The sequence below is a fragment of the Fringilla coelebs genome (genome assembly GCF_963513975.1).
Source record: "Fringilla coelebs genome assembly, chromosome: 17".
Classification (NCBI taxonomy): domain Eukaryota; kingdom Metazoa; phylum Chordata; class Aves; order Passeriformes; family Fringillidae; genus Fringilla; species Fringilla coelebs.
Window position 1 is genome coordinate 14,825,672 of NC_140043.1, and position 13,153 is coordinate 14,838,824.

General features: G+C 49.9%; 1 protein-coding gene across 1 annotated transcript in view; it reads right to left on the reverse strand.

Moving 5' to 3' along the window:
• Positions 1 to 526: 526 nt before the first annotated feature.
• TMEM132D (transmembrane protein 132D) overlaps positions 527 to 13,153 on the reverse strand; it is a gene marked incomplete at both ends in the record, with an annotated part of 185,095 nt that continues 172,468 nt past the window's right edge. Inside the window, 4 exons of the mRNA XM_084217210.1 lie at positions 527 to 1,696; positions 4,348 to 4,539; positions 6,153 to 6,426; positions 7,408 to 7,613. Coding sequence (XP_084073336.1) covers positions 527 to 1,696; positions 4,348 to 4,539; positions 6,153 to 6,426; positions 7,408 to 7,613 — 1,842 coding nt within the window. The remainder of the gene's footprint in view (positions 1,697 to 4,347; positions 4,540 to 6,152; positions 6,427 to 7,407; positions 7,614 to 13,153) is intronic.

Sequence of the window (13,153 nt, forward strand, 5' to 3'; positions counted from 1 at the left end):
GCTTCGTTCACTGTTGGATTTTGTCAGCTTTAAATGAATGTTCCTGGATGGATATTCTCTGCACGCGGCCTGAACGACATGCTCTTCTCATGGATCTATTTATTCTGAGACCAATCTTTTGCTTTTAACCAAAGCTTGCAATATTGAACAGTAGAGCTGTGTGAGCTTTGTAATATCCAAACTGCACTGGAGTTTGTTATATTTATTGATTTCCTGGGAAAGCACAGAGAATGAGACCGTATTATTTTTCTAAGTTTTTTTTTCATGTTATCGCGTATCAAAAAACCACACACATCTCTCACTTCCATCTCTGAGCACAGAGAAGACTTGAATTTTAACAGCTGTCCAGGATCTCTGCTCTCCCAGCTGCTTTTGGGTGGCTTCTTGGGGCTCCATTGAGTTATTATCCACCAGCTGATTCTTGTTAGAATACAACATTTTGCCCCACTACCCAAAATTAAAGGCAGAAGGTGAGTGAAAAACAAACAAACGAACAAACCAAACCAAAAGAGTCTTTTGTGTCTCATTACGCGTTTTCGTGTAACCTCTCCATGTAGTTTTTAAGCTCTTTGCACTCCCCCAGGTCCATATCCTGGCAGACCCATTTAATGTCATCCTCATTACTCATCAAGATTGAGTTGACAGTTGGACAGCCATCGTCAGAGGAGATGGTGGTGAAGGTGGTGAATTTCACCCGTTTCCTCTTGGAGGTAGGAGAAGCGGTTGGTTCACTTTTCTGCTCTTTCCCTTCACTGAATGTGGACTCGGGAGACCTGAAAGACTGTCCATTGATATTTTTGGTGGCCGTTGTGCTGAGGAGGTATTTGCTCTCCTCGTAGTCCACTCCCCTGTCAATGGCTGTGATGCGCTCATCCTGCTGGGATGAGAAGTTGATGTGGTTCTCCAGGAGCTCTGTCCTGTTGCTCAGCCCAACCCAGTCATGAGAGTGGCTCATGCCCTCCTGCTCTTCAAAGGGAACTTGCTTGTTTCTGTACTTGAGAGCGAAGGTGACGCAGTTGATGAGGAACACCAGGATGGCCAGGCAGAAGACGCCCAGCAGGGCGTACATGCCGATCTCCAGGTCGCTGAGCCCCCGTGGGGACGGCACCAGCTCGTTGTCCTCCGCGTCCCCGCCGGCCCTGGGCAGATCCACCTGGGCGGGGAAGCTGGTGAAGTCCAGGGGCAGGTTCTGGCTGGCATCGTCCAGGAGGCTCTCTCTGTCCTCCTTCCTGCTCAGAACAGACCTGTGGGTGGTGGTGCCCCTGCCCTGCTCGTGGCCCACGGAGGAGCTGTAGTAGTGCCCATCCCCTCTCTCCTGCCAGGGGCTTTTTTGGCGCCGGTCACTGGCGTGGTTCTCCAGCTGGACGCCGGCACCCCTGTGCTTGCTGTCACTGACGTTGGGGTTGGCATCGCTCTGCCCAAACTTGACCTTAATGCTGCCGCTCCCAACAGCCAGGATGCTCTTCCTTTTGGATTTCTGGCAGGTTTCACTGATCACCATCTCCACCTTCACCAGCGTGCCCTGGCCCTCGGTCTCAGCAGCAATCACAGGCCACTTGAATTTGGGGTCATGGTGGATGGAGACCACCTTCTCATCCAGAGAGGTGGCTGACAAGGAGAAGTCTTTGGAGTCATAAATATCCAGGGGCATGACAGATCCATCGCTGAACTGGATCCAGCAGCTGATGGCTGCCTCCTGTAATATATAAAACAAATACAGACCCACTCAGAGTGATCGTTGAGGGAAATGTGCTCTGTTCTGGTCTGCTCCCTCCTCCTCACAAGATCCACACACCGTTAGTGATCAGAAAAGAAATGAATAGGGAGAGAAGCGAAATTAATATCTTGCCAAGGCATGGAGAGAAATACTGGGCTCAAACACTCGTTGATAATAAGATTGGTTTCCACAAAGGTGCTTAAAGGAGCCGTGTCCCCTGGGCTCTGCAGAATCTACTTCAGCACCATAATAAATTGCATGTCAGGAAGCATTACCAGTGACTGAGATCATTTACTGTTGTGTATTTACATTAAAAAACCCCAACATTATTTCTAAACTGCTTAAAATACAAAGTCTCCTCTTATTACACAAAACACATGTTAAAGGATGGCTAATACAGCAAACAGCTCCACACATGGCTCCACACCTTCACTCCTTGATTCCTGTCTCTCAAATTAAATTAGCAGATTGTATAAGCAGAGGAAACCAATCAGTTGCTTCTTTAGAAAACGGCCAGGGTAATTTTTACGCTTGTTAGCAATTAAAAGCAAGACAATAATAAAGTTTAATCTTGTGTCACAGCAATGCAGATTGTGTACTCCAGTGTGCATGGAGGCTTTCACTGAATGCCAATGAATCTGACCTGGGTACTAAGAACATGCTTCATGCTGCAGCTTTCCTGGGAACCTTAACTTTTGGCTTCTAACTTGAAACATTTTAAAATATTTTTAAATTTCAGAAAACATGTGCTCACCAATTTCTGAAAATCAGGTCCTCTAAGGACTCTCAAATGGCTATTGAAAATGGTTGTGCCACCTGAAAAACATCTTTGTATTCATACATTGATCATTACAGATAAAATTCAGGTTCTCTCCTGGAATCTCATTCCTGCTTCTGATGGTCTGACTTGCCCTCGTTGGGATATCTGCACTGCAGAATCCCCACCAGACAGACCTGGCTCCATCAGTGATTCTCTACTGTCTGAAATGAGCTTTTCTACGGTCAGAGTTGGGATCACCTTGCTATGAGAGTCTGCCAGACAGACAGACACCCAACCAACAAATCAACTTGCAAAAACCGTGACTATAAAAGTCCTGTTTCTTTAAAAAAGCAGTTTTTCATACAGACAGTATTTACATTCGAACTCCACACATGTACAGAGAACAAACACATTGTCCTTTAAACTGCTCATAGCACAAAGTCATTCACCTGTCCAGAGCATGGAGAATAAGCTTCCAGTCCTTTGGGATTGTAGGGTGATGATTCTACTGGCCTGATTCCGAAATCCTCAGAGCCACAAAGCTCCCCCTGCTTCAATGGGAGATTTGCTTCTGTCTCTATTTCAGGCCAGAGCCCTAAGACTTTGCTGACACTGTCATAAATCCCAGCTTTGTGTTTATTAATCTTTGGCTGTTTCTTGAAAGCTGCATAGAATTTATGTCATCGAGTCCCATCCTCCCACTGTGTTGCTTAAACCTGCATAATCATTTAATAATTTTGCATTGCTTTGCTTATAGAGACTGTGCTCTGAAAATCATGTCCTGAGCAATGGAGGGACTCAGCTGCCTTCCAAAGCAGAGCCAGCCCTGCCAGACTGGGGGGCACAGAGTTTCCTCTCTGGTTTTTGTGGATCCCTGGCTGCAGCCCTGCATGCACAGAAGGACCTGTCCAGACTCATTTCTTGGCACACAGTGGGGCTGGCTGGCACCAACCCCTGCCCCTGGGCTGCTCTCAGGGCACTTTGTCCAACCCCCTGTGCCATGGATGAGCTCACTGGCCTTCCCTCCACCTGCCTGCCATCCATTCCTTCACTCCTGGAACACTCAGGAGAGCCTGATTTTTATCACCCTATAAAGACAGCAGCTCTGCATTATTTCTCATCCTGCATCCCAAGGAAAAGACCCCATGATGAATTAAAGCACCTCAGCAGTTGGCCAAACTTCAAACGTCCACGCCATTTACCTTTACAGCTCAGAGCATCCTTAAGTGCTAAGAGCTCAGTGTATCCTTGATGAAAGGCCCAGACTGATGGATTTGGTTTGGAAAAACAAGTTTACATTTCAAATGTGTACAGAAGCACAAGGACAAATACCAAGCAGGGACTGATGAGGACATGGCAAAGTCCAAAAGCCCTTGGTAACTGTTGGTTCCCTAATAAAGGAACTAAGAGTAATAAGGGAAAAAAATGGTTTATGAAATCATGAATCAGGCAATGAGTCAGTGATGCTGATTCATATTCTAGTAATGAATCAGAATGAAAGGGATGCTCCCTGACTTCTTAAAGCGTTCACAGGAAGTGACTAAAGGAAGAAGAGTTTGGCACAACACGAGGCCCTTTCTCACGTAGAGGTGGAATGAAAGGGATGAGCTGGATACCTGGGGTGGGAGGCTGAACATGGCAGGACATCCTGGGATCTAGGGGGTGCTGGATGGGACAGAAAAGGCACGAGTGTGTGTGTGTGGGGGTCTTTGTTTTGCTGTTTAGGACCCTTGGTGGCCTTCAGGAAAGTCCCATAAAGAGAAAGTTTGATTAGCACACTGTTAGTGAAGGTCTGCTCAATTCCAGCAGCTGGAAGTGTCAGAGGCAGTGCCTCAGAGCAGCTCCCCACAGAGCCCAGCTGGGCACAGACCTGCTTTGGGGACTGGAGCAGCTCCTGTGCCACTGCAGTAGCAAAGATGGCCCTGTTGCTCCCCGGGCTGAGCTGCAGAGAGAGGGACAGTCCTGTCACCAGCTGCACTCCCAGGTCAGTTATTGTCACCTTCTCGTCCAGGACTGTCACTGTCTTCTCAGCCAAGATGGCATCTGAAAGGGGGGACAGGATCTGGAAAGGAAAACTGAAGTTACCAACAGCCATTCTGTACAGCACCACATAAGATAACCACACAGAATTCGTGTAACACTCATAAGGTTATTTATGGGAATGGGAAGGATTTCTCACAGCAGACACTATTAAAATACGATTAAAAAGGGCTACTCACATTTTGTAACCCTTCTGCAATAACAGGGGGCTTATAACACCTTTTACCTGTGCAAATGTAATCAGCTGTGCCATTCCCCTCTGCAGTGTGCCAACATCTGCTTCAGATGTGCTAACTGTCTGTAAATGCAATTACCACATCTGCCTCACATGTAGTAACTAGTTGTAAAAGTAATCTTCATGTGAAATGTAAGCATTTGATTAATCCTCATGTTTTGAGGTAGCAGAAATATAATGTAGTCTGTAGATTTATATAAAACCCACTGAATAAATGGTATTTATTTCTATCCCGTGGAAAGGAAGGGTAATGTATTGCTACAACAACCTCTCATGGTACTGAATGCAAAACTGACAGAGAGAATTTGTTTTGGTTAAGAAAATACACACAGAGGTCAGTGCAGTGATACATGACAGCCACGATGCTCATTAGCAGCGGGCTGCATTTAATGATCCATACAGGGTACAGAGCATTTCTGAAGCAGCTCATAAGAGGTATTCTTTAAACATAACTTGCTCTCAGCTTTTTACCCTTGGATTTTTCTTTCCACAGTTTTATGTGCATTGGTTGGAGCTCTGTAAGTTCCAGAGCTTTAGAAAGGCATTCAGAAAATCTCTGCAGATTTTTCAGAAAGTCAAAAATCTCAAATCCCATTTCTCCAGCCTTGACAACCTCGTTATCGACAGGAGTGCTGGTTGTTTCTGCTTTGACAGTTTGGGATGATAAGCATGTTTGCAGAGAGATCTTTTCCCTGTTCTAGCATTTGTTAACACATATTCTACTTCAGTATCGCTGAAATAATCTCTCTCCCCATCTCCTTTTCCTTTTCTTTTAATTAATATTTGGATTAGTATTCCAGTCTCACTTCCTTAGCCTGGATAATTTTCACTTTAGCCTTTGCTCTGTCAGTGCAGGCTGGGAGAACACTGAGCTGTTCCAGCAGCTGCATGCCTTGTGAAAACCCTGACTCCAGGTTCAGAAGCAGCCTTAGACAAAAATAATCAGAAAAAGTCTCTCAATACACAGGTTGGATTAAATTAAATGAAACTGTGATCTACCACACTTTGGGGCACCAGATAAGGAGAGAAAACCATCTCTGCCATGTCTTCTAGTTCTTGCTCCAATTCTGTTCCATTCAGAAGCTCATGGCTCCTGTCTCTGTTGTCAATGCTGGATCAGCCATGGCCAGGGAGGGGAGTTGAGGGAGGAACAGAACACATCAGTGATCTCCCTGCCTGAACTGGGGTAGGGCAATGAAGGGAGGAACAGAACACATCAGTGATCTCCCTGCCTGAACTGGGGTAGGGGAATGAAGGGAGGAACAGAACACATCAGTGATCTCCCTGCCTGAACTGGGGTAGGGGAATGAAGGGAGGAACAGAACACATCAGTGATCTCCCTGCCTGAACTGGGGTAGGGGAACAAAGGGAGGAACAGAACACATCAGTGATCTCCCTACCTGGATTGTGGTCATGCCCAGCTCCAGCCCCACCAGGACCTGCCCCTCGTGCAGCCGGGCGATCCTGGGCTCCTCCACCTGCATGAAGTCCCTGACCAGGTGGGTGATGTCCAGCTGCCAGTCTGAGCCCAGCAGGAAGCTGAGCTGGGCCCCGGGCTCGGGGGGCTCGGCCACGAACTGGGTCAGCACCCTGACCATGGCGTGCTGGTACTGCAGGGTGCAGCCCCGGCCCCTGCGCTCGTCCTCGTCCTCGTCATCGCTGTCCCTGGCCGGCCTGGGGACAACAAGGGGACAGGGTCAGCTGTGCTGGAGAGCTGCTGCTGACCTCAGCCTGCAGCCTGCTCCTGGGACCAGCTCCTTCCTTCAGCTTCTCCCACGTTTATCCCATTCTCCGTGTTCATAACTCAGAAAAAGCACTTGAGACCGTCTTTGGCCTCCCAGCTTTGCCACCACACTGTCCTCCCCAAGCATCTTCCATTGTTTTCCATGTCAAGTCCTTGCTTTCAGGACCTTCACACTTCTTTTCTTTCTGGATCTTCCCATAAACATCTTCATGTTGCCATGGAAATCTCCTCTGCACCTACACAGACATCCCTCTCTGTACAGTACAATTTGAAATCACATCTCCACCAAAATGTCTTTGCTCTGATGCTAACAGAAACCTGTAGTGAATGGCTTCATTTGCAGGTGGGAACACCGAGCACCTCCTCTATCAACTTGTTCCTCTTGATCTTGGTAACACTGACAACAGATGCAGCCAGTTCTGACCTGCTTCCTCCATCCTCTGTCCTGTGGGCACTGACAGTGTCTTGAGAGCTCCGTGTCCTGACTGTGGGGCACTGATCAGTGCCACTGCACCCCACGGGGGTGTGACACAGCTGTGTGCTAATTGTGACCCTGACAGCGGACCCAGGAGCTGCCAGGGCCTGTGAACAGGCAGGAGACTGACCAGCCCTGCCAGAGCTGGCTCTGCTGATGTCTCCTTGCTGCCTCGTGCCTAACCTGACCAATTGGCTCTTCCCATCTCAGTCATTAGCGCTACAAAAGGAAATTGATTTCCAATCCAGGTTCATGCATCTGCAGCTTCCATTTCCCTTACAAGTCCAGTGCAGGAGCCTATTGAATAAATGTCTGGGGACCTTCAAATTTACAGCAGAATTGCATTAAGGCCAAATGAGCATGTTCAGATCCAGTGGCCCTGACAGGTCCCTGGCAAGTGCACAGCCCAGAACGAACATCCTCTAATGAAACCTACCTCTTATTAGAGATGATGGGGACTCTCCACCCCTTGATCTGATTGAGTTCTGTGTCAGAGACCTCTATCTGCAGCGGGAGACGAGGAATCCACACTGTCATCTCCAAAGGGGCACTCAGGTGCTGGTAAGTGAAATTAACCACGACATTCACTTTGCCTTTCATTTCCTTCCCGTTGACAAAGACATAGTCACATCTGTCAGAAACCTGAAAATAAAAAGGAGAAGGAAAAAAATTAATGAGTCTCTTCACTAATTATAAAGTTCACCACATGCTGGGTAAGTGAGTGGGAGGAAGAGAAGCGATCTAGGTTTAAACTAGCTCCAAGTTCAGAGGACAACATGGAATAACAAGAAAGGTGCCTGGCGTGCCCTGAATAGCCTGTGTAATTCAGCATCATCTAAGAGGCTGGCTTTTCCTGCTATAAACAGCTCTGGTATAAGCTAAGATAAGGGAACAGCTTTTTCTTGGTCCTTAATTCCCACTCCAGCAGTTGGATAGACCCAGATCATGGCAGGGAGAGGAGGTTCCTCTCCTCTCCCCACAGCTCAGACTCCCCCATCCTCCTGCCCTCCCCTGAGAGCCCACAGAGCCCCACTCACCTGGGGAGGAGCAGGTGAGTGCCTGCAGACAGACCTGAGAAGGGACAGATCTCTCTAATCCACCCCAGAACGGGACAGAGCTCTTCAAGAGTCCTGCCACAGGTACCAGGGAGTGAGTGGGGTGCTCACAACCACAACTCACCCCAGGGAAGAGCTCAGGATGGCCAGGGCACAGCTCCAGCCCTGCTGCCAGCCTGGCAGAGCACTGGAACTGGAGCCAGCCCTGACGTCCCCTCATTTATCACCAGCAGCTCTGGACATCAATATTGCAGAGAGTTAGTAAATCTCACTCAAGCAATTTAGCAGTTACTGCAAGGATCTAGGTGAGCTGACAGGACCTGTTCATTACAGTTAGTTAAAATATATGAGGAAATGTACACGTCAAATAATTTATTAACTACCACTTTACCGTGCTGATGATCTGAAGGAATGATCCATTAGAACCCTGAGCTCTTTTCACAATCCATTACCAGCCAGACCTTCTATTCCATTCCATCAATGTATTTCAAACTTCTCACTCTGGAATGGATAGTCTCGTCCTTGTCTGAATTTAATGCCATTTTCTACTTTTCTGTTTAAATGCTGAATGAATTTAAATCAGACTTAAATATCACCAGCTTTTGTAGGATAATTGGCATTCCTAATATTATTATCTTTAAAGAACAACAACCCCCTCACAGACAGATCCACGGCAAATGCATTTCCATCCTGGCCTGTCTGAGCCTAGGTGACACACCAAAAAAAGGTTATCATGGCTCTTGCAGCGCCTCCCTTCCAAGCCACGTCTGCTTTAAGGTCAAACTCTTGACTTGCTGCTGGTTTCAACAGACCAGGAGTTTGTTTACAGGCAGATTGATGGGGTTTGTGTCTCAGGTGAGCTGCTAACAGCTGCTGGCAGGGTCCAGTCTCAGGGGGCTGCTCCGAGCTCGGGGCACGCAGCTGGGCACACACAGGTCACGGGCACTGGTGTCACACCCACTCCCTCCCAGTGCTGAGGGAGATGAGCCTTGGCAAAGCCCTGGGAGCAGCTGGGTGTGAGCAGCAGGGCTGGCTGCAGGGCTGGCTGCAGGGGTGGATGCAGGGCAGGCTGCAGGGATGGCTGCAAGGGTGGATGCAGGGGAGGCTGCAGGGGTGGATGCAGGGGAGGCTGCAGGGATGGCTGCAGCACAGCACATCCCCTGGGAGCAGCCCCAGGGCAGACACTGCTGTCTGAGGGGTGTTCTCAGGGCAGGAAGCATCCCCAGCTGCAGTGTCTGCTGGCCTGTCCTACAGGCTGCAGGTGAGAAGACTCCAGGCAGTGCCTGGCCCATCTGCTCCTTCTCCCACCTTGCCTCTGAAGTGGAACCAACTGCTGCCTGCTGGCACTGTGCTTATCCCTGTTGTCTTTCTGTATTTTAAGTGCTGTTCTCACACCAGACAAGTCTCCTATGTGCTAATGAGCTCTGGCTGCTGCTCCCTGCCTCCCCTCCTTCCCCTGGGACACCAGTGACAGGGGAAACCAGGCAGAGGCTCCCTGTGCTGACTTCCCCGTGAGGAATCAGCTCCAGCTGAAGGCAGGGCAGCCCCAGGGTCCCCCAGGAGCCGCTGGGCTCCTGCACTCACCCTGAGCTCTGCAGCTGGACCACAAGGGATCCTCTGCACCCGGGGTTTTCCTGGCTGGCACACAGGTAACAGCCCTGTGTGACCTCCCTGCCACCTCTGCTTCCAGCCACCAGCACCTCACATGGGTCAGTCCTAGCTAATTAACACAAGGCAATTAAGTGTGATAGCCCTGGGACTGGAGCCTTGAGGCACTTCAGGACTGGAACAGGTCCCAGTGCCTGAGGGCAGCCCAGAGACCAGAGCTGAGCTTCTGATTACTGCCATGGGAGCTGCTGGGTCCTGCACATCCCCTGGGTGCCCTGCATGTCCCCTGGGTGTGCCCTGCATGTCCCCTGGGTGTGCCCTGCATGTCCCCTGGGTGTGCCCTGCATGTCCCCTGGGTGTGCCCTGCACATCCCCTGGGCACCCTTCATGTCCCCTGGGTGTGCCCTTCATGTCCCCTGGGCACCCTTCATGTCCCCTGGTGTGCCCTTCATGCCCTTTGCGTGTCCCCTCTGTGTCCCCTGCTCTGCACTTCACCAGGGCTGCTGGCAGGGCACGTGGGTCAGGTGTCACTGCCTGAGCAGTGACTTTTGGTGGGATTTTGCTGCTGGTTTTACTGGTCCATGAGCTTGTGAAGAGCAGCTCAGCCACGGGGGCTGGAGCTCAGCACAGACTCTCCCAGGCCACAGAGATAACTGCTGAACTGTGCTGGGCAGGGATGGCAATCAGACTCTCAGATTCTAAATTCATTAATGCTCAAGCAATAACAAAAGAAAGAAAACTTGGCAGGCAAACAGACCTGGATTCCAACTTTATCAGGGTTCGCTGCACAAAGAGAGCTAAAAAAAGAATCCATCCCTAAAAGACTACTGTATGAATGATTAAATAAATACCATGACCTTGTGCCTTCAAGATTATGATTTACAGAACAAACTGATGGTCAGGAATGAAATGCCTGTGCTTGGGAGTCCCGCTGTGCCCGCTTCCCTGGCTGTGGGTGAAGTCAGCAGCAGGATGAGCTCACTGAGCTCCCAGGCAGCCCTCCCTGCCTGCATGAATGAGCAGCACTGTTCTGCTGCAGCTTGCATGCAGTCCCGACAGAGCAGCATGCAAACAGGGGGCACAGACCAGTACATGTTCACAGATCAGCCAGCACATGCAGAAACAGCTCCCTGCTGGGCAGGCAGACCAGCCAGGGCTGCTCCTGCAGCCACAGCCAGCCATTCACCTCCAGCACAGGAGGGCTAAAAACACACAGGGGGAGCAGAACACTGAAATATCTCCTGAGATGGTGTTCCCAGGGCTGTGAACGGGGCAAGAGGGCTCTGCCCCAGCCCAGCTCAGCTCCTGGGGCACATCAGGGTGGCCTGCAGCAGCCTGGGCACACACAGCCACTCCAGAAAGCCACTGAGCACTCTGGAAATGCAGCAGAGCCACAAAGGGGCTGGGGAAAGGTGGCTGATTTGTGGGGAAAGCCAGTCTGTTTCCTTCCCAAACCCCAGGGACTCCGCCATCTCTCATCTCCCCCTCCTCCTGCCTTTGGGTTCTGATTTCTCAGAGATGCCAACTCCAGCTTTCAGCAAAGGTGACAAGGGCTCAAGAGAGAAAGAGCAGAGTTTCTTTTCCTGCTAATGTACTGCTGGAATACATCTCTGTGTTGTGGCCACTCTAATCCAAGGACATTATAATGCCATTAAACCCTTCTGGTGCTGTGCTCCCTTGCTGAAGCTTTTCTGGGTTTTGTCACTGGAGCTTTTCACACACCTGCACCGAGCTGACTCCATTAATTAGGGGAGGCTGTGTTAGCGTTCACAAGATGCTCCAGAAATTCTCTCAGTACAGGGGCCTTTCATCTCTTGAGGGACTGAGCTCTGAATGGCATTTGGGGGCATGAACTTGGTAGGTTATAAAAGGGCTCTGGGCTTCTTTTGGCTCCTGCAGGTCCCCTTCTTTTTCTTCCACCAGTGAAGAGCTGAGGCAGCTTCCTGTGAGTGACACACAGACCTGAGCAGCGAGTGCTGGCTCTGGGGGCAGAGGTCTGTCTGTCCCACACTGCCAGCCCAGCACAGAGCCAGAAATGACATTCCCACGTGCCCGTGTCCAGAGCAAACACACCCTGCTGGCACTGGGTGAGTTCAGTCACTGCCACAAACGTGCAGAGTCAATATTTCAGGTGTGCTCAGCACTGCACTGAGCTCAAACCCCAAAGCAAAGGGCAGGGCTGCAGTCCCTGCTGCAGATCCACAGCGCCAGCCCCACGGGCAGCCGTGCCCTCTGAGCCCAGCTGTGCCCTCTGGGTACCCCAGCCTGAACCCAGAGCCCAGCTGCAGCCCTGCAGCCCTGCAGGGGATGCTGCTGGGCCCTCCTGCACAAACACAACCAGGGCACTGCTCCAAGGCTGCTTTACCCTTACCTGTAAAGCCTGATTGTGTTGTTTGAAAAGGGCTCATCTCTGTCCTCTGAAACTCCCCCTTTCTGAATGTTCTTGGGTGTGATCACAGAGAAACTGGGTTTTAATAATTTCTCCTCTTTTGGTTCCCATTATCTGTGGAATAAAGCACTAAACTCTTGGAGGCCCTGCAGCAGGACTTCCCCAGCCTGGGGGAAACGTGGGAAGCAGCAATAGGGCCCCTCACAAATCCCTGCCACAAATCCCTCACAGTCCCTGCCACACCTGCCTGCAGTTCTCCAGTGAGCATTGTTCCCATCCCTCTCCTAAAAGCATTTTCTGCTTTCCCCACTCCCCTGTGTGCAGGCTCTCTGTGGGACATCTGAATTTGTGGCTGATTCCTTTGGTCCCATAAACCTGTGGTAGCTTTTGGCTGAACAGAATCCAGAGCCCTAATGAGAGGGAGGGAAGGGGAATGGAAATCCTGACTCCCAGAGGAGGCACCCAGAACCTCCCTGCCAGCTCTCAGAAATAACTGGAACAGCCTTTGCCCACCTCATTATCATTATTAAATCCCTGTGGGATAACAGTAAAGCCCTCACAGGAAACTGCTTTCCTGCTACAGTAATTCTGTTAGAACTCTTAGGAACTCACAGCTAATAAGTCTTTGAAAATAAAATATATCTTTGTAAATAAAATATATCTTGAGCAGGTCAGGTCGGCGCATCTCAAGGGTGGCCAGTTGGGAAGGCAAGCCTCTGGTATTTGCCCATAAAAATCAGTATTTGGGAATGACTCTGTCCCGTCCACGTTCGTGTAAATGATGCTTCCCCCTCCGAGCGCTCTCTGTGTGTAATACACACTTCAAACACAGCCCTGCCACCGCGGCAGGCTCATGGGATCTCTTCTGATTTAGCACTGCACACAGTTTCCTTGGTCTAGCAGCACAAATGGGGATATTTAGTAACGTAAGTTATGATAATGAGCCCTGCCTAAATCACCGCTGCCAGGAGAAGAATGGGGGAGGCTCTGCTAACCATTAAAAATGAATGAGCAGGGAAATAAATAAGCAAAAGCAGCTCATTTGAGCTATAAAAGCCTTCAGAACACAAGCTGTGTACCAAGGTACAGAAGGATGAGGCCGTTATTAGCTCTATAAGTCACTTGGAAAG